At 36.4% G+C, this 20,255-nt stretch overlaps 1 protein-coding gene across 1 annotated transcript in view; it reads right to left on the bottom strand.

Annotated features, from left to right (window-relative positions):
• SKIC3 (SKI3 subunit of superkiller complex) overlaps nucleotides 1–20,093 on the bottom strand; it is a 48,067-nt gene extending 27,974 nt beyond the window's left edge. Inside the window, exons 1-18 of the mRNA XM_070938779.1 lie at nucleotides 20,037–20,093; nucleotides 18,350–18,441; nucleotides 17,075–17,218; nucleotides 15,787–15,878; nucleotides 14,561–14,636; nucleotides 12,550–12,690; nucleotides 11,086–11,184; nucleotides 10,898–11,006; nucleotides 10,330–10,470; nucleotides 9,377–9,478; nucleotides 8,669–8,808; nucleotides 6,143–6,229; nucleotides 5,945–6,048; nucleotides 5,746–5,872; nucleotides 5,042–5,221; nucleotides 3,170–3,294; nucleotides 1,421–1,674; nucleotides 637–739 (exon numbers count right to left, since the gene is read on the bottom strand). Coding sequence (XP_070794880.1) covers nucleotides 637–739; nucleotides 1,421–1,674; nucleotides 3,170–3,294; nucleotides 5,042–5,221; nucleotides 5,746–5,872; nucleotides 5,945–6,048; nucleotides 6,143–6,229; nucleotides 8,669–8,808; nucleotides 9,377–9,478; nucleotides 10,330–10,470; nucleotides 10,898–11,006; nucleotides 11,086–11,184; nucleotides 12,550–12,690; nucleotides 14,561–14,636; nucleotides 15,787–15,878; nucleotides 17,075–17,218; nucleotides 18,350–18,439 — 2,114 coding nt within the window. The 5' untranslated portion in view covers nucleotides 18,440–18,441; nucleotides 20,037–20,093. The remainder of the gene's footprint in view (nucleotides 1–636; nucleotides 740–1,420; nucleotides 1,675–3,169; nucleotides 3,295–5,041; nucleotides 5,222–5,745; nucleotides 5,873–5,944; nucleotides 6,049–6,142; nucleotides 6,230–8,668; nucleotides 8,809–9,376; nucleotides 9,479–10,329; nucleotides 10,471–10,897; nucleotides 11,007–11,085; nucleotides 11,185–12,549; nucleotides 12,691–14,560; nucleotides 14,637–15,786; nucleotides 15,879–17,074; nucleotides 17,219–18,349; nucleotides 18,442–20,036) is intronic.
• Nucleotides 20,094–20,255: the final 162 nt, after the last annotated feature.

Here is a 20,255-nt window from a genome sequence, read left to right as displayed (position 1 = left end):
GTGAAAGAAAAAAAAATGCAAACAAGGTCATAAAGTTATAATCTACTGATCAACCTGTGGTCATCTGGAGACTAAGTATATATTGTATCATAAGAAGTCAAAGTCAAGAGAACCATGGTCATGTTCATTAATTCTACAATGCAATGATGTATTGATTAGTCAATTGAATATTAAGAATATTCATCAGAATGTGGATCATGATTCAGAATGGCCATGAGTTTCTAGTAATTAATTTCATTAAAAATCAGTTTGAATCCAGAGTTTTTATTCTGTTAAAGCAGGGGTGTCAAACTCGCATTGTCATGTGATGTATCAGAACTTTTCCCCCCTTCGCTAAACCGGGAGTAGGCATGGCTGGCACTTGATGTATCCGGCCTGCGAGCTTGACAGCCCTGTGTTAGAGGGACGATCTAAGCAAGTAACTGAGCTCTATTTACAATACCTCTAATCAAGTAAAGTAGCAGCAATACCTGTTTGGTGCCTTCCACATTGTAGTCTTCTGATCCTCTGACTGAGGAAAAACTGAGTTGTAATTTATATTTGAGGGAGTTAGGGTTGATAGGCTGTGTGCCATTTACTGAAAAAGAGACTATCTTTCAAGTCAACAATGAAGGATGACTATATAAAAATACTAACCGTGCCAAAAATTCAAGTGATTGTTCTATATAGTCCAAAGCTTTCCCATCCAGATAGTTAGCAAGAGCAGACTTTGCCATCATGAGATAACACTCTCCCAAACCTGTTTTATTTTTTAAAAAAATATTGTTAAGGTGTAATAATATTACAAGCAAACATAGATTAAGCACAAGGTATCAAATGCTGGAAAATATTTGATATGGCCATTAGTTAAAATAAAATTTTGAGGCGCATAGGAACAGAAATGTGGCAATCAATAATTAAATGCACAAAAGAAATTGAGGGGGAAATATCTTCAACTTTTAAAAATTTGACATTTGAAGTGCAGAACGAGAAAAAGAGAATTATTATTTTAGAGAGTCAGAGTTAAATGAAACATTTAGGAAGGGATTTTACCAGCAATTTACTCATTTCCCATGTTTAGGTGACTCAACAGTTCCTTGCATAATTAAGGCAATCAAGTTTCAAGAACCAAATAGTTATTCCTGCAATTTTTGAAAAGTCACATATTTTATTAAGTTTAGAAATGGCTAGAGAAAAGGAATGGAGGCAGTGAAATATATTGAGTGGGAAATTATATTGAAATACCAGTTTAGCAATAAATATTTTTAATTGTCTCGGGCTAAAATATTTAATCTGGTTTTAATTATGTCTTTTAACTTTTGTATCTATGTATTTTATTTTGTGCCTGTTCACCGCCCTGAGTCCTTCGGGAGTAGGGCGGTATATAAATTTAATAAAACAAACAAACAAACAATATATTGCACATAAAATATATAATTACCTTTCAGCGCAGGGACATAATCTTTTGATTTCTCCAAAATATGTTGATATTCTGCAATGGCCTCTTTATATTTTCCAAGAATTTGTTCAATTGCAGCAGCCTTATAAATACTATATATAGACTTGGGGTTGAGTTCTCTTGCCTTTCGGAATGACTTCAGGGCTGTTGTGTAGCCTCCTCGACTCAGATAGGCCTCTCCTAGAGCTTCCCAACAATTGGGGTCCTTTGGATCTCCTCGCAGAGCTGCTTGCAAACTAGACATTGAAAACCCAGTAATGAGTTTATAAACAACCTTCTATTCAAGTATTTTTTTTTTAAAAAAAATGTTTTATTTACAATAGTCCATACTGAGACTCTGTAAAAAGGCAAATGGAACACCAAATAAAATTTCCCACATTTGTAATGCTACATGATATTTAAAAACTATTTATAGACCATTTGTTGAGGCAACACCAAAACCTATCTCTGCAAAAACTAACCAAGAATACCAAGAATTATTTTGGCTAACCAGTTCATTTTTTTAATAAAAAAAAAATCAGCATCATGATGAGGTTATTTGGTCAGTATAAATTTCTTTACAACAAACAGACAATACTGAACTGTAAACACTTAAATCTAATAATAATTAAAAGAATATATAAAATATATTAAAAATAATAGAATAAAATAAAAATAATAATTTCCACTTAAAAAAAAAAACTTTTAAGGTTAGGATTATCTTAATAAACACTCTGGGATTTAGATTATGCAATTTCCCAAAGAGATAGCAATAGGTTGCTGTTGGTAAACTACAGGATGACTTGGTTACTTCTGCAATGTCATGCTAAATTTTAATACAGCAACCACTAATATCTAGAAGTACTCTTTGGGAGAGGATAAGCATTTTCTCAGTGTCAAGATCAGGGCTGTTAAACTCGCGGCCCGCAGGTCAGATGCATCACGCACTGGCCACGCCACGCCTGGTTTAGTGAAGAGGGAAAAAGTTGCGATATGTCACGTGACGACACGAGTTTGACACCCCTCGCCTAGATGAACTGTTCTGTAACATTCCATTGGTGTAAGGCAAAGGAGCGCAATGCTTTATGAAAAAGGAAAGATTTCTAATGATTACCGTATTTTTTGGAATATAAGATGCACCTTTTTCATCCCTAAAAGGGGGTGAAAATTTAGGTGTGTCTTATACATCAAATGTAGCCCCGCCCACCCACTGGCCCCCACCATTTGGCCTCTGCCTTGCTGCAGTTACCTCCTTCAAGCAAACAGCAAGAAAAAACTGCTCTTTTCAGCTTCAGCACAGGCTAATTAGCACAAGTTGATTGGATTGGCCTCCCGACTCTCAGCTGATTTGCTCTCAGATGTTTTGCACAGGGCTCTGCTGCTTGCTGCAAGGAGGTAAATTGCTGGAGCAGGTAAATTGCACAAGCAGATAGCTTGTGCTAATCAAGCTATGCTGAAAACGAAAATGAAAATAAAGCAGGCTGTTTGCTGCAACGAGGCAAAATTGTTCAGAGGCAGAGGGAGATTTCTTTTTCTTCTTTTCCTCACCAAAAAAGGTAGGTGCTTCTTATACTCTGGTGCTTCTTATACTCCGAAAAATATGGTACATTCCAGCACCAAATAGCAACAGTCCCAGAAAAAGAGGGTTTGCTTTTTTTTTTTTAAAGAGAAATATGTACAGACATCATCAGACTACCAGCTAAGTTTGCCTTCTGCATAAAATAACGAAATGCAATTCGTAAGTTTTCTTACTCTGCCACTGCTTGTGAATGTTGTCCCACTTTTAGATAATAAAGTCCTCGGCGAAGCCAGGCCCATTTTGCTCTCCCAGCACTTGCTTGTTCTGTTACCTCTGTCAAGATGGCGAGGGCAGTTTCCTAACACAGAAAGAAGCAAAATATTATGGAAGATTTGTTATAGGGCAGATAATTGAGAAAAATAGAACAAAAGTAAGACCAGCATTCTGAGTATTTCTTACATTTCCTACTGTAGAATTAAAAACAAATCCTGTGAGATTTCCTGTGAGAACCACACACAGCTTCAGCCTATCTAGAAGCTACCCTGTACTCCTCTAAACAGGAAGAAAGGCTGACTTTCAAACTAATGCTAAAAATATTGCTAAATTCAAAAGTGCTAGCATTTTCCAACAATGGGTCATATTAATTCATTGCTACATTCATTCCTATTATGTATTCATACTTACAAACCCATATGCCATGTTGCAGAGAATATGCCAACAGCAACCACAATTTGGCTAAGAAAATAAAGTTGGCTTTCCCAATTTTTGTCAAATTGTTATAATATCTAAGTGGAATTACTATGTCTTCCATTGCTATCAAAATTATGATGTGTAAAAATAGTCATCCAGACAGCTCCCTCTATTGATTGAAAAATAACAAAATGCCAGGTAAAAGAAAAAAAACCCTACATCTTATTGTCTCTTTCAAGTTTGATTTAACAGCAGCAACATAATGGAAAGGTCAGATTTCACACCAAGAACCTCTCCCCAAAATAGCCAGATTTTCTATAAATTGTTCATAGCTACTATCTAAGCTATATTAATATATACTGTTCAAAAAGATAAAGGGAACACAAGCAGAAGACATCTGAGATCTGAATGAATGAAATAGCCTTATTAAATACTTTGTTCTTTACATACAGTAGTTTATACACTGCTCAAACAACTAAAGGGAACACAAAACTACTGTATGTAACAAACAAAGTATTTAATAAGGCTATTTCATTCATTCAGATCTCGGATGTCTTCTGCTTGTGTTCCCTTTATCTTTTTGAACAGTGTATATTAAATAGTACTTAAATCCCGAGCAGGAGCAAATTTAGAGTAAAGGAATAAAGGAAGCAAATGGGATAGCAAAATCAGTCTGGGTGATTGAAAGTGTGATACAGCCTACTCAGGGCCTAATTACTGCATCTGAAAAACAGAGGAACAAACACAGCAGAAGTGTAGGAAGTGCCCACTGTATTCATTTGTATCCTAGATATTTCTGATTGTTGTGCCCAATGTCTCTATACAAGGTAGTCCTCAACTTATAATCATAATTGAGCTTAAAATTTCTGTTGTTCAGTGAAGCATATTTTAAGTGAGTTTGGCCCCATTTTATGACTTTTCTTGTCTCAGTTTTAAGTGAATTACTGCAGTTAATAACTTGGTTGTTAAGTGAAACTGGCTTCCCCATTGTCTTTGCTTGTTAGGAGGTCACGAAAAGTGATCACATGACTTTGGGACACAGCAAAGGTCATAAATATGAACCAATTGCCAAGCATCTGAATTTTAATCACATGATTATGGGGATGCTGCAAAGATTGTAACTGTGAAAAACGGCCCTGGATCACTTTTTCAGTGCCGTTGTAACTGAACAGTCACTAAAGGAAATGTTGTAAATTGAGGACTAGCTGTATTCTGAAATAACCTAAATTTGTGGGAAATATTTGGGATGAGGAGAAATAACCTAGAACTCTAAAATAAATTTCTATATTGATACATTTTGTAATTCTCCACCATAAGACACTTAAATATTTTTGAAACCTTGTTTTTATATAGACTACATACAGCTCTTTTGATTACTGATACATTAGAAAGTACAAATTAGACATATACTCTACCAAGTCTCCAAGCTCAGTGCTCAAGTCCACTACTGCTGCTCCAGTAACACCATCTGTTTTATCTCTTTCAAAAGCCTTTTTATAGCAGCCAAGAGCTCTATTTTTATCTCCAGCTACATCTCTGTAATATTGACCTAAATAATGGAAAGCATCTCCCAGGAAATTGTCCAGTTTTGCTGCCTATTAAACAAATATCAGAATATTACCATTCATTATTTGCATCCGCACTAAAGCAGTTTTGATGTATACAATAGAAATAAAAATATGTCAAGCGGTTGCTTCCGAAAGCATCCGAAAGCATAGGCATTATAACACCCTTGTTTAAACTCTACATCTTCAGACCGAAAGTTTTACTCCAAAGCCAAATTTGTTTACAGTACACAATTGACAAATAATTTATCCCTCTTTACCAGGTTCAAATCTGGATGAGATATACTAACAACAACAAAAAAAAATCCCACTTGCATCAGTCCTGAGATTCTTACATGTACTCTCCTTCCAGAGATGTCCTTATCTCAAATTCCCAATGTCTTTTGATGCTGAGACCAAAAAGAGAAAGGAAATGGCCTCTTGCTTCTTTACCAATGTTCTGAGTCTTCTGTTGACTAATCTAAGTTGCTTTCTCTTGCAGACAATATCCACAGATTTCGAGGAAGGGAAATAATTATTAATTGTGTGAAGTAGTAAGTGATCTCATATTTTACCTTCAGAAACTGAGTGAGGGCTTTTGATTTATCTTTTCTTGTCTCCTCATTCATAAACCAATAAGTGAGGCCCAGCCAAAAATGGAACTCAGCTATTTCACCTTCTTTTGCTATAGCTCTCTGAAAGCTAAGAAAAATAATTACTTAAATATTTAGATTGTGCCTTTTCTATAGCCCCCAAGAATGAATATGAATGTACCTCATTTCTGCCTGATGATACTCCTTTTGCCTATAACATATCAATCCTTCAAGGAAATGGGCTTCTGCCAGATCTGGATGTGCCAACTGAAGCTCTTTCACGATCTGTATATAGTACAATATGAAATTCTCAGTGTTGTACACACCAATGTCATATTTAAACTAAAAAGCGGACTTACTAAAAGAGAAGCATACTAACCTTTGAAGCTTCATCAGTAAGGTCTTTCTTTAGGTAGGCCTGTCCTCTAAGAGCTATAAGCTTTGGATCATTATTTTTATCTAAGATCTAGAAACCAGAAATAGAGTGTCAAAGTTCAAAAAGTTCAGAAAACTAAAGTCGTATCACAGATTGCTATATATTTATTGATAGATTATGTTACCATTGAGTCATTTTTGAATCCTAATGACCACATAGCATGACAATCTAGCTCTAATCTGTTCTTTTAGTTCTTCCAATGGTGCATTAATTACAAGTGTAACCGAGTCCATACCAAATCTCTTACATAATAACACTGGCACTTTCCAAAATACTACGGTACACTGCTTTTCGCTATGAATAAATTATACAATTTGAGAATACTATTTTCAGCAGAGATTACATAATTTCTCAGCAAACTGCAAAAAGGTTTTATCATTTAATTTACTGGATGCATAGAAAAAAATAATCACTTCCTGGCACTGGGAGCAGGGATGGGCAGTAAGGAAGGGTAAACCAAACCCTAACACTTAGTCACATCAGAAGAAAATTATCCATGAGCAAGTACGGAAAGATTTCTTCCCTTGTCAATGGTAGGTCTGAGGTCTGTAAACCATATGAATGGATATTATAATCATTAAAGTCTCCTAGCCTCTACAACCAAGTGTCAGTTCTGATCAAATGCTGTATCCCTGACATTTACTTTTTTTTAAAAACTATTCACATATCCATTAATTATGTAGATACCATCTGTGGGACCTGCCATCTCCAACTGTCCTTGCTCAGCCCACCAGATGTATCATGGTTCCTTCCATCAAAACATATCTTGTTGGACCATGGAATCATGCCTTCTCTATGGCAGTGCTTATCATGGGGAACAATGGCATTCCCCCACAGATGCAGCTGAATCTGAATCAGAGCTTGTCTGATTAAGTTTTCTCGAGATGCTGAAGATCTACCTATTTGGCTAGGCCAGGGGTCCTCAAATTTTTTAAACGAGAACAATTCACAGTCCCTCAGACTGTTGGGAGCTGCTAGGTGAGCGTAGCTAAGTGGTCATGTGACTGGGTGAGTGTGGCTAGCTGGTCGTGCGACTGGGTGGGCGTGACCAATTTAACAGTCCATTAAACAATACACACAAATTAAACTTTGTTATGGTCTTTGGGGGTGGAAAGCAGGTTAGGGAAGGGATGTGGCTGCCTTACAGGGGAGTAAGGGACTTCTGTTTGTGTGTGTGTCTCTCCCTCTCTCTCTTTTTCTCTCTGGAGGCCGGGGAGGCCAAAAATGGGCCTGTTTTTGACCTCCTGGGGCCTCCGCGTGTCCCATTTTTGGCTTCGGCCTCCAGAAGTCAGGTGGGGGCCGGCAGGTAGGTGGGGCACTGTGGGTGGGGCAGCCTCATCCCGTGCAGGGCGGATTAATGGCTTTGGCGAGCCATATCCGGCCCGTGGGCCATACTTTGAAGACCGCTGGTCTAGGCATTTGGGCCAGGAGGTTAGACAACCTCTGCTATTGTTGATCTGTTTTTGTTGTGAATGGGTTTATTGTTTTAGCTGTGGATGCCATGAGTTTTATGTTACAGTTTATATTTTTATCCTTGTATACTATCCGGATTCAGATAAATAAATAATATGTCAAAGGTATCTCATTTCACTACCCTTCAGCATTCTGTTAGTGCATTCTGGCTATCTTCCAGAAATTCTGTTCAGGAGCCTATTTTAGGACTTGTACATATTCATTTCTCTTAAAATACCTTTGATAGAAAGACTTGATAATAATATTAGCCTTAAAATGGCTTAACAAATAAATAGCAGTTTAAGAAAGATGCTTGAGCATGAAGAAAAAGTTGTACAACTCCTTAAAATCTGACCATCAATTAATAATTAAGTACGGTAATCCTAGCAATCTATGGTAGATGACTTTTATGAAAAGGAATATAAAGTAAATCTTATAAGTCATTGCAATTTGCTAAGGTTCAGAGACTGATTCATTAACTAGAGATTGGCTGGCTATTTCAAGAACTCAGCAATTACTTTGGGGGAATAAAAGATTTACATTGCAGGTAACATGCATCAAATTCTTTTGAAGGTAAAATTCCCTTGTATTTCCTAAAGGTAGCAAGGAAAATTATATTGACTATACTTATGGAATCTAACTAATAAATGCTGATTACAACTGCAGCCCGGCGTGAGTTTTCTAACATTTTAAATACCATTCCAGAAGGAAGTATATAATCATAATTTTAATGTGAATTGAGGGTTTTTAATTTAGAAACATATAATTCAGTTTGTTTAAAATGTCCAGTCCTACGTTGACAAAATATAAGATTACAATTAAAAGTGGTACAAATCGGTTGCTTTGTGCCTCTATTCTCCCACAAAAATTAAGACCAAAGAGCAATCCAGATCTAATCATTGACTAACAAGCTAATATAGTTCCATAAACTGGGAGAGTATAATTGAGGCCCCTAATATTTTTTAAAACTGACACCAGATTTTATTAATGAAAGCCATTTTTAAGCTGTTTACATACCTGATTGAGGGAAGATATGGCTTCATCAGCATAGTTAGCACCTGGAATTTTAATGAAGGCTCTTGCTCTGAAATGTTGGGCAATATTTTTTTGTTGCTGAATGAAACTTAGGTCATTAAGTTGTTCCAGGCTCTTTAAAGCTGTAAACAGGTAAACAATTCAGTTTCTATATCATGATCAAATATCAGATATAGGCTTAAAGGTTAAATAATATCATATTTCTAATTGGGAAGACACCAGTGATAAGGCTCCATAATTTTGTGACTTAAAAATAATTTGTGTAAAATATTTACCGTATTTTAAAAAATCAAGAAAAATATTCATATCTAAGATCTTTAATGTAACAAAATTCAATAAACCAATTCTTTTTAAAATGAAAAAAGTCTGAAATAATATTCACACATGTACATAAATAAATACACGTAAGTCTCCAGTACTGTAAGAAATATTATAGGCAACAAGGTATTTTATGTTATTAATGTTGACATTGTGAAATTATTTTTCAGACAAAACTGACTTGAAAACTTCTTTATTAGAATTGCTCCTGACTGCAAAAGATTAGGGTAAAGTCTGCAATTCATGTTTTGACTGGTTTTTATTACTTTCAATGTTTTTCACTACTTTATTATAATAATCACATTGTGAAATGTTTTGTGACAAAGCAGTCTATATTTTTATAAATAACATTTTATATTGGTCTACAATTACCTTGATTACAAGAATGAACAGCTTCTTGGTATTTATGCATTTTCATTTGCACCTCTCCTAAGTTACACCATCCTACTGGACACTGGTTGAATTGCTGCAAACCTGGCAGGAAAGTCTGATTTAAAATATCATAAAAATAATAACAGACGGTCCTTGCCATACTCAATTCCTATTCAAAAGAATCACTGTACCCAAAATAATCTTGCATTTGTTGTTAACATATCAAAAAAGTCAATACAATACTGTTGGGCAAATCGGCCATTAAATAATTTTATGATGATCAGGCTGTCATTCTAGCAGCAATTTCAATGGACTGTAGGGAAGAAAGGAAGTGAAACATGGCAACCATAGGTGCAGTTCAGAAAGATTAGGTCAAATTCAATTATATCTGCCTAAGAGTCATAGGATATTTATAAATAGGATGAGACCCCACTTCAGTTCAATCACTGGAATAGATTAAGGTAAAGGTAAAGGTAAAGGTTCCCCTACACATGTCTGCTAGTCATTTCCAGCTCTAGGAGCGGTGCTTATCTCTATTTCTAAGCTGAAGAGCCAGGGCTGTCCGAAGACGTCTCTGTGATCATGTAGCCGGCATGACTCAATGCCAAAGGTGCACGGAGCGCTGTTACCTTTGATGTTTTTTACTTCTGGCTGTTCACTGCCCTGAGTCCTTCGGGAGAAGGGCGGTATATAAATTTAAATATTAAATTAAATTAAATTACCTTCCCACCAAAGTGGTCCCTATTTTTCTACTTGCATTTTTTACATGCTTTCGAACTGCTAGGCTGGCAGAAGCTGGGACAAGTAACAGGAGCTCACTCTGTTACGTGGCTCTAGGGATTCGAACCGCTGAACTGACGACCTTCTGATCAATAAGCTGAGCGTCTTAGCCACTGAGCCATCGCATCCCTTTGGAATAGATTATTGACCCACTTTCCTTCTGTTTCACTTACCTTCTGAAAGCTTTTTTTCAGCCCCATTGTAATTTCTTTCTTGGAGAGACTGAATCCCTAAAATGATCAGAGCTGGACCACTTCTTGAATCAATATCCAAAAGTTTCTGACAACAACCGAGGGCCTCCTCAGTCAAGTTACCTAATACACACAAAGGAATTTTTATTTCATTTTTTAAAATCTGGTATATTTTAAAATATACCACATAATTTTCCATTTACCTTTTCCTGGGCTTCTTCCTTCAAAAATATTCTAGTTTCTAAGACATACATACAAAACTACTTTCAGGACCTTTCTCAGTCTCTTTAATATAAGAGATTAAGATGCCCTAATCTAGATCAACCTTTCTAATTAAATTCAACCTTTCAAATCTTCAAAGGAAGTTATGTAGGAATTTTTTTTTACTCAATTCCATCTTGCAATCTCTTGATCAGCATAATATAGAAGAGCTGAAGATTTTCAAGATATGTGATAAGAGAAGATCAATTGCCACAATGGCAAGTACAAGAATAGGAAAATGAACAAACTCATAAAAATTAATATAGAATTAAGAAGTTAGTCAAATTACCTGACTGAATGAAGTGTAAGCAAAGAACTTCCAGGGGATAACTCATGTTAGGATAGACAACCATCATTTCTTTACAGGCCTTCTTCATTCTAGAAGACTCATGAGGAAACTTTAATAGAAATAAAAAAACAATTAACAAAATAGATAAGGAGTCAACATGCACTTTTAGATTTCAATAGTATTCTTACTTTTGATACAGTCTGAAGGAATTCTCTGTAAAGCTTTTTGTGCTCTTCACCTGGAACTGGTTCTGAAGAATTGATTGCCTCTTCAAATGCATTAAGGAACTGAAAGAAACAATGTAAGCATTGTAAGATGAAACAACAAAGCCAAAAACTAGCAAGCTTTTAACTAATGGTGGCATATTGAGACTCATATTCAGCCCTAATGAGCTTTACTTGGGCTTAATGTATCATACAAGGCCAACCATTATTATTTTTCATTATATTCCACTAAGGCGTATTCAAAATTCCAACTTAGTGTTATGAATGCCTATCATCTGAAAATCATTTAACCCTATTCCAGCACTAGTTAGGAAATAAAAATGAAAGCCAAATAATTATCAGTAGTTGGTTTATTATTTCTAAACTTTTTTTCAAACATAAAGATACCAACTGGTGGCTAGATCTTAAAGGAGAAAGAAATGAAAAAGTTGGCAGTTATTTCCTTGCCAACCATTCCTTTTCTCAAAGTAATCCACTCCCAACTCCAATATCCATAGGGGGCAATGCTGGAAGAAACAAAGTTAAAAAAAAAAAAAAAGCAATCAGGGAAATAGTTAGGACACACTTTTTTAATTTCAAACCAGCCAGTCAGCTTTCCTTTAGGAATTTCTTTAGGCAAACGGTGCTTTTCTCTGTTCATCCTTAACCAGGTTTAGCCAGCATTGCCAATGACGAATAGGAGCTGCAATGCAACCATATTTTGAGACCCACATATTGCTACTCCTGCTTTTATTTATCAGATTTAGAGACCACCCATCACACTCACAGAGCAATTCTTTAAAGAAAGCTTTAAAGAAAACTATCAGGAATCAAAAGTGTGTTTTACTTCATTGATAATTTTTTTATTTTCATCATTAAAAACAATTACAAAGTGGCATACAACCATTAAGTGTTAAATTGACTATTAATTCATTAATGATAAAAACATGTCAAAATGTTAAAAATAGCTCCATTTAGACAATCTGACAGTGGGCGAAGGAAGCTGACACACCAGTAGGTTCCTCATCTACAGACTGGAGGTTTTACTTCCTATTGGCCAAGATATGTGTCAATCAGTTTTACACAGATTAAGCAAACACCAGAATTCACCTCTTGTTTCAAGTAGGCCTCTTGCTAACATCTGGGAAAACAGGGACATGTACATATTTGTAGGTCTACATTCATCTATCATTAGACCCTGATTCAAGCAGGAAAACTAACAAATCTCAAACAGATTCCTCCGGTTTGTTTGCAGCAGTCTCTAGTCAAAGGATTTACTAGAAAATTAGAATTCAGAACTGTACTTATTTACAGTATTACTCAAAATGTCAATTTCCTACTACTGTAGTAAAACAAAAATTCTGAATTATGCTTCCAGGCTAGAGCTGCATTTTTATAAAGGGTTCAAAAACATAAGTGTTATATCTAAGCGACAGCCCAATTGCTTACCAATTGCTCTATTTCATTATCTTTAAGTTGTATGCCCTCTTCTAGCAACTGAACCAATTTCTTCCAAAGCTGATGAAGTTCAACATTCTCTGCACCTCCTTCTTTTCTTATTTTTATTAGTTTGTGCCAGCTTCGTACCACCTATCAAGAAAGTGACAACAACATCTCAATTCAGGTCAACTGTAATAAAGCAAGTGATTTGAAGTCAAGCAGTATTAGCCTAGTTAGTACTTGAATTAGGGAATATCTGGGAAATCCAGCTGTTGACTAGAACTGTGAAAACTGAAGAAAAAAACCTCAAAAAAGGCATTGGCAAATAACATCTGTAAAACTGCCAAGAAAATTCCACAGATGTAATCACCTGGAGTTTAGCATAAGATTAAAGATAAACACTCTACAAAATACCTCCTGAATAGATTTTAATATCAGAATTATTGGCTTCTTCTCGTGACTTCCCTTTTTAATAGAAAAACTATACTAATTTCTTTCTAAAATGAAAATAAAAAATTGATGCCTTTCTTCCTTGTACGGGAACGGAAGTGATGTTTTGAGCAACTGAGATACTAACTGGGATAATGAGTAAGTTATGTGAACTCATTAGGAAGCATCAAAATAGACTAGCTGAAACTACAAAAGAAAATATTTAATGTTGGTAGGAATTATAGCTGAAAATGGATTACCTTTGATTAAACAAATAGAAAAAGATATTAGCAACGATGATGAAAGCATTACAAGGTAAAAGATTAACAATGAGTACTTGAGAAAAACTACTTTTTAAAATCCACTTCCATTAATACTTGAAAAGCAATACCTCAAACAGCACAGAAGCACTCTAGAAGAAACAACCAGCATATTTCAAGGCAATGGAATAATAGAAAATTGACATTAACGGAAGCAATCAAATGCAAATATAGTGTGGGTTATTCACAAACTGGCATACTAATATACCAAGTCCTAAAGAATGATTTATCACAGGCGTCTTTGCAATATTTATTTCTAAAAATTCTGATTCACTTAATGGCTTCCTCAATTATATATGAGGATAACCGACATATAAATCACAAAAGTAAAATTGAGATCAAATCCTGCACTATTGACATAAAATGCTTGAGTCAAAATTTCTGAAATGTTTCTAATCCTAATGATGCTATGAAAAATTCCATCGCAGACCCATAAGGTCAAAAATCAAAACCAAAATACAGTTAAGAGGGAAATTAATAAAACCAAGGGAAACGTAAAATCTGGAGGATCAGAGAAACAGCCTAACAGAAAGCAAAACTCAGCAATTATGAAAAGGGAGTATAATATAATTTAGAACACAAACAATTTGCCCAGGCTAAGCCAAAATATTGCTATATTGGGTCTAATAAGTAATCTAATCAAGTTAAACAAACACATGTAAAGTTATGGCTAGATTTGACCACACTAAGACCCACAGAAAGACATAGCACATGAGCAAAACACTTCCTGTCACAAATAATGCTTCAGCATCGAAGAGTAAGCTTAGTTCTGGTACCACTTCAAAGTAAATTTTAAGAGGATTGATTGAGTACTACTCACTCAAACATGTCCCCGCATGAATACTTAAAAATGCCTCATAATTTTGAGGAAACTCAAGAGATACAAAGCAAATATTTATCAATATAAAATCAACTAGCTTTTCCTATATCTATCCCAAAGCATTTTTTGTAAAAGGGACCGGTTTTTTTGGTTTTTTTAATTTGATTTATATGCCGCCCTTCTCCGGAGACTCGGCGGCTTACAGTGCGTTAAGCAATAGCCTTCATACTTTTGTATATTTTATACAAAGTCAGCTTATTGCCCCCACAAACTGGGTCCTCAATTTACCTACCTTAGAAAGGATGGAAGGCTGAGTCAACCTTGAGCCTGGCAAGATTCGAACTTACTTTAATTGCAGACAGCTGGTGTTAAATTACAGTGCCTTGTCTGCAGAGCTATCCAGGCTCCTGGAGCAAGGACCAAAATAAAAATTAGCAAAACAGTAACTAACCTGAAGATATTGTTTATCTTTATGATACAGCTCCACAAGCTTTTTACATACTTCACACCATTTCTGTTGATCAGTGCTTAAAAAAAAGATGCATTTATTAATTACTTAATTAACTTCTTAGAGAAAAAATGCTTAAAGATATCCATTTTTAAGGTTAACTCCTGCATTTTGCAATCCTATCCTGCTTCCTATTCTTGATTTATATTTATCAGTTTGACTCTGTAAACCGCTTAGAGAGGGCTGTAAAGCACTGTAAAGTGGTATATAAATCTAAGTGCTATTGCTATTTATCTAGCTTTCTGTCATACTTTCTCCATTTTCCTTTGGGAAGTGTGGTGACTCAGTGGTTAAGATGCTGGGCTTTTCAGATGGAAAGCCAGCAGCCCAGGTTCGAAACCCGAGAACTATGTGACGGGGTGAGCTCCCCCTCCTCGTCCCAGCTCCTGCCAACCTAGCAGTTTGAAAGCATGCAAAGTAGATATAGGTACCACTTCAGCGGGAATATAACAGTGCTGTGTGAAATGGAAATGTCTTCGAACAGCACTGGCTCAATGGCCTTGAAATGGAGATCAGCACCACCCCCTATAGTCGATAACGACTAGCGGAGAAAAATCCGCAGAGACTCCTTTACCTTTTTTCTTTTACATTTACTTTCTGTCATCTTTCCTCCATCTTCCATTGGGCTTCTGCTATTTTTTTTTCACCAGTATTATCCACATCATCCTTTGTAATCTTTGTCTTCCTCAAGCTAGTAGACATGGCTTCCATTCACTGCTATTTGATCATCCTTAATTTTACAACAACCTGCTCCCTTTATCCCTTAGCATTGTTTTCTTTCATTCTTCTCCTCAGTCATTCTGAATGAGAACTTAGCATTAATAACACCACTTGGAGTAGATGAAAACTTAATACAATGAGGGCTGTTTGCTGCCTCTTTCCAAGGTAATTCTCAGGAAAAAAAGAAGAACGGGAAGAGGAAGGTTTTTCCTAACTGAAGGAATATACAACTTACTAACAATCCTTCACTATAGTTCTGCTGCTGAAAACATCTATGTTCTTAAAACGAGAGGGGGGGGGGACAGAGAGATGCATACAGACTAACAAAAGGGGTGAAATAGTCACATCTAAAGAATGTGTGGGTGAAATCTCATTTTTTAGAATAATATTTTAAATACTCATGACAGAAGATTGACAGCTGACAAAAAAAATCTTCAACTATTTCTTACTTTTCATAGAGTTCTAGTAGTTTTTCGTACACCTTAATCCAGTCTTCTTTGACATCTGTATGATTTCTTTTTTCATACAAATTTGCTAAGCCCTGGGTGAAATTGAAGAATGTCACTTTGGAAGCAAATGCTTGATGTGTGATATATAGCTTCAACTTCAATTATCAACTTTTATGGATTATACTTTCCAACATAATGTATTTAATAATAGAAAATGAATTAAAACAATTCATGATGAGAACATATAAAGTTATTCTTTACAAACAAGAGATGATTACAGGTAGTCCTTTGATTCACAATGGTAAATGGGATTAGGATTGCTGTTGCTAAGTGACTGCAGTCATAATTGGTGATATCACATGACTGCATCATTTAGCAACAGCAATCCTAGGCATTCCTGGTTGCCATCATAACCCAAAGACACACAGCATTAAGTAGAAAGGGGAGGATTTCCATGGAAGGAATGCAGGGGTGCAGTGGGTTGTGGGAAAAACCAAGAGAGAACTGGCACAGGCCACAAAAAAAATTGCATGAAGTTGGGGGAGGGTCTGGGAGAGCTGGTGCTGCCCATACACAGTAGTGCTGCAGGCCAGAGGGAAAGCAGTAATGACTTACCGGAGCAACTTGTGATGCCTCTGATGATTTCCCCATTGATTTTGCTTGTGGGAAGCCAGCAGGGAAAGTCACAAATGGCAATCAGGTGACTCTGGCTCCTTATGACATTGTAATTAGGAGCCAGACACCGAAGTGCCCCAATCATGATTATGTGACCGCATCAGTCATTCCCAAGTGGAAACTTTGATGACTGGTTGTACATCCATTTTTTCAGTGCCATAATTATGAACAGTCACTGAATGAATGGATGTAAACTGAGGATGACCCGTATAATCTTTTAAGGTACTGCCAACTGTTTCTCATGTAACATTAATGATTTGTTTTGCAACAGGAATGAAAAACTGCCATTGACCCAAAACCCAGAGTATTTTGTTTCGAGGCTCTGCTACCCATTTTGGGGGCTGAAAATGAAGAATTTATAATGCTAAGACATACAAAGCAGCTTAAATAATATTTCACATGTGCAAATGAGCTATTAACCAAAGGAAAAAAAAGAGGAGGGGGATTCTATTTTGTGACATTCAAACAGGAAGAATCCAACATAAGGCTTCTTACCTTTGAGTCTAAAATACTATTGGATTTTCTGAAGAGCTACAACTTCTTCATATAAACAGATATGCTTACATTGATATAAGCATGTTTGTATGGAAAATGAGATTAATGTCATATATACCTGCCATGCCAGCAACTGCCCCGGATCAAGTTCAGCAGCCTTCTTATATGCACCTTGAGCTTGTTCGGGTTGTTCTAATTCAGCAGCCGCCAAGCCAATGAATACCCAAGCATTGTAATTATTTTTTTCTTGTTTCAATACTGCCTATTAAACAGAAATTCAAATGAAAATATCAAACTGCAATTCAGATAAACATTTATTAAATGATTTAACAGCTTAAAAGTCTTATTCAGATTTATTGTCTTAAATGTCAGCGCTTCAACGCTGGCATAGAGAGCAGAGGAGAGAGAGATAAGCTTTGAACTTTTGCCTGCTAAATCCCTTTGAAGTCAGGTTGTTGTGGAAATGAGGAGGGGGGACATTCCTGGGAAATGATGAGACAAGAAGCCTGAAGAATGACTTGGAAGATAGCCAATGAGAAGCAGAGATTTGGGGATCGGAAAGGGAGGGATTGGGGGGCAAAAGGTCAGTCTTGTCCGTATCGAGTCATGATCCAGAGGCTGTGCTCAATTAAAGAAAAGATTTCCTTAAAGATTGGCAGTTTGGAAATTCATTTATTTTGAGATAGCATCGAAGTCTGACATTAAAGATTTGGGAATTTTTTACCCAAAAATTCAGATTAATTTATACATCTAAAATTGTGCAAGAATCTTGATAGCAAGAAATATGTTCTGGATGGCTCAATTTCCAGCATTTTCATTATATATAAAAGTGCTGGTGGAAAAACTTAACAATGCTTAAACAATGCTTAACTCATTGTAAGCCGCCTTGAGTCTCCGGAGAAGGGCGGCATATAAATCATATTTTAAAAAAACAAACAAACAAAAAAAAAAAAAAAAACAGGCTGCCAGTGCCAGTCTCTGAAGACATTACTAAACAAACTAACAACCTGGCTCGGTGGTTTGATTCACAAATGATGCTAAACAATACTGAAATGCCATATGCTTCCTTGTGGCTAAATATGTTGTATGAACCCAACCATAGCAGTATGTAAAGTGATTATGCTTAATTCAACAAAGCAGTTTAAATAAAACTCTGGCTTAATAGGATGAACCAGGAAGTTTTATATAATTATAAAAGGAAAACAAATCCCAAAGGATAGGATAAGAAAGGTACTGCTGCAGAAAATGGTATAAAAGAATACACAGCAAAGAGAAAGAGGAACAACCATGCAAGTGAAGACACCTTTGAAATGGCATTAGAGATGGTTACAGTACTATGAACATAGTGTAACATTTTAATGCAGACAACGTATGACTTTTGACTATTGATTACCTTGCAATGTTTCAGTGCTTCTTTATACTCCTTATTTCTTATTGCATCTCTGGCACTTTTCAATGCTGCTTTCACTTCCTTGCTTGACATGGCTACAGGTAACATTAAAAGTTACTGATACATATGAAAACAGTTGATGTATATTTGTAAAATAATATAGTACTTTACTCAGCAGTGTAGTTAGGTTAAAAGAAACATGTTTGACAAAGACATACTGTCGCATATATAAGAGATACAAGTAGATTCTAAAGAGTACATGCAGGATCCACAATCCAAAATAATTGTGGTGTTCATAAAAAATAATGAAACTTTTGTTGCAATAACACAACCTAAGCCCTGGCCTTTTGTATTTGCATCTTAATGTCAGATGTAACTATAGTAAGTAAATCCCAGAGTTTGCATTGTGACATATGTACTTCTGTCATATGTCTGCCCGCTTTGGATGCCTATGCCTTTTCATTCATCCCTCATTTAGCAGAAATTGTGGAATGCATATCTCTGGAATGTTAGGCTAATATAATTTTCTTTTCATGGCAATTAAAGAAATTTTAAGTGTTTTTAGTTCAATGACAAAAAAGGCAAAATAAAGAAAAAACATTATTTCATCCTGCTTATTTTCCCCCACAACTATGTTGCTTCTCAGTTCAACCTAGCCAAATTAAGCATTTTGAATAAAGCATGACTTTCACTTTCAGAGATCTCTTAAAGACCATCTCTATAAGTATTATTTTAATGGTCTGCAGAGGGAACCCTCCAGCCAGAGTATTCAAAATACTTTATACTATTTGTTAAAAGCAACCTATAATGTAAAGCAACATAATTACAAGCAGGGTGCAGATATGAAGGGAATTAGAAATTTCTTTGAATCTTGTGTGAGGAAACATTTAGGCTGCTATCACCTGAATTTATAAATCTGTTTCACAATACTTGCTAGCACAGCTATAATCACATATACTAAGATCATCGCTGTCATGGATAGCTATACTTTAAAAATGCCCATAACACCCTTCACAATTACATATACAAGGAAATGAATCTCTCTGTCTCCAGTGAGCCTAAAATAATTATCAGGAAAACAACTATGGCAGGAAAATGCGATGACATGTATCCTATATGTAAAGTTTATAACCAAGAATGAGGACTCAGCACGCTTCTTCGGGGATCTTCCAAAGTTTTTATTGCAGAAATGTCCTGCTTTGCTTGCAATAGGCAATAAACAGGTAGGGCAGCTGCACAATAAATGTCTTTATCAGTTAAATACTTTATGAAGTTCTTTTTTAATAGACCCTTTGGAAAAGAAAAATGATGGGGAAAGCCATGGGAATTATAAACGGGAAGCGACGTTGCACCAAATGTTTGGGATGCGACATGGCACACCGGTGCACAAGAAGCCTTGACTGGAACCACCCTAAGACGATCGGGCCAAAGGCCACGTAGCAAAAGGGAGCCGCGGACACATGGAGGAGGAGGAGGAGGAGGTGGGGAGGGGGGGACGCGGCGTTCAGAACCGCGCGGCGAGCCCGATCGTTGCGCTTTCCCCCAACGAAATCGCAAATCGGTTTAAGCGCCAGATTCATCGCGTTTCCTTTTGCAAAGAAGCCGAAGCCAGGCACCAGGGCAGAAGAAGCGCGCTCGAGGGCTCAAAAAAAAAAAGCCTCGCCCAGGGCCGCACAACGGGCACACTCACCGGCTTTCGCAGCGCCCAGACACAACTACTAGTACCAGCAGCCACCGAGAATCGGTTCCTCAAATTCCCCCCCCCAAAAAAAAAATTGCGCAGGCGCGCCGAGTTTTTATTTATTTATTTTTCAACCTCCTCTCCCTTTACCCTTGACGTCAGAGGGCAAACCACGCGAGGTTCAGCATTCGCGGTGGTGGTTGGGAGTTGTGGTTCACCGGCGGAGAC

The sequence above is a fragment of the Pituophis catenifer genome, unplaced genomic scaffold (genome assembly GCF_029215685.1).
Source record: "Pituophis catenifer annectens isolate HBS135680 unplaced genomic scaffold, rPitCat1.0.hap2 SCAF_2, whole genome shotgun sequence".
NCBI lineage: Eukaryota > Metazoa > Chordata > Lepidosauria > Squamata > Colubridae > Pituophis > Pituophis catenifer.
Note: the sequence above shows the minus strand (reverse complement) of the source record. Positions and strands in the feature narration are given on the sequence as shown.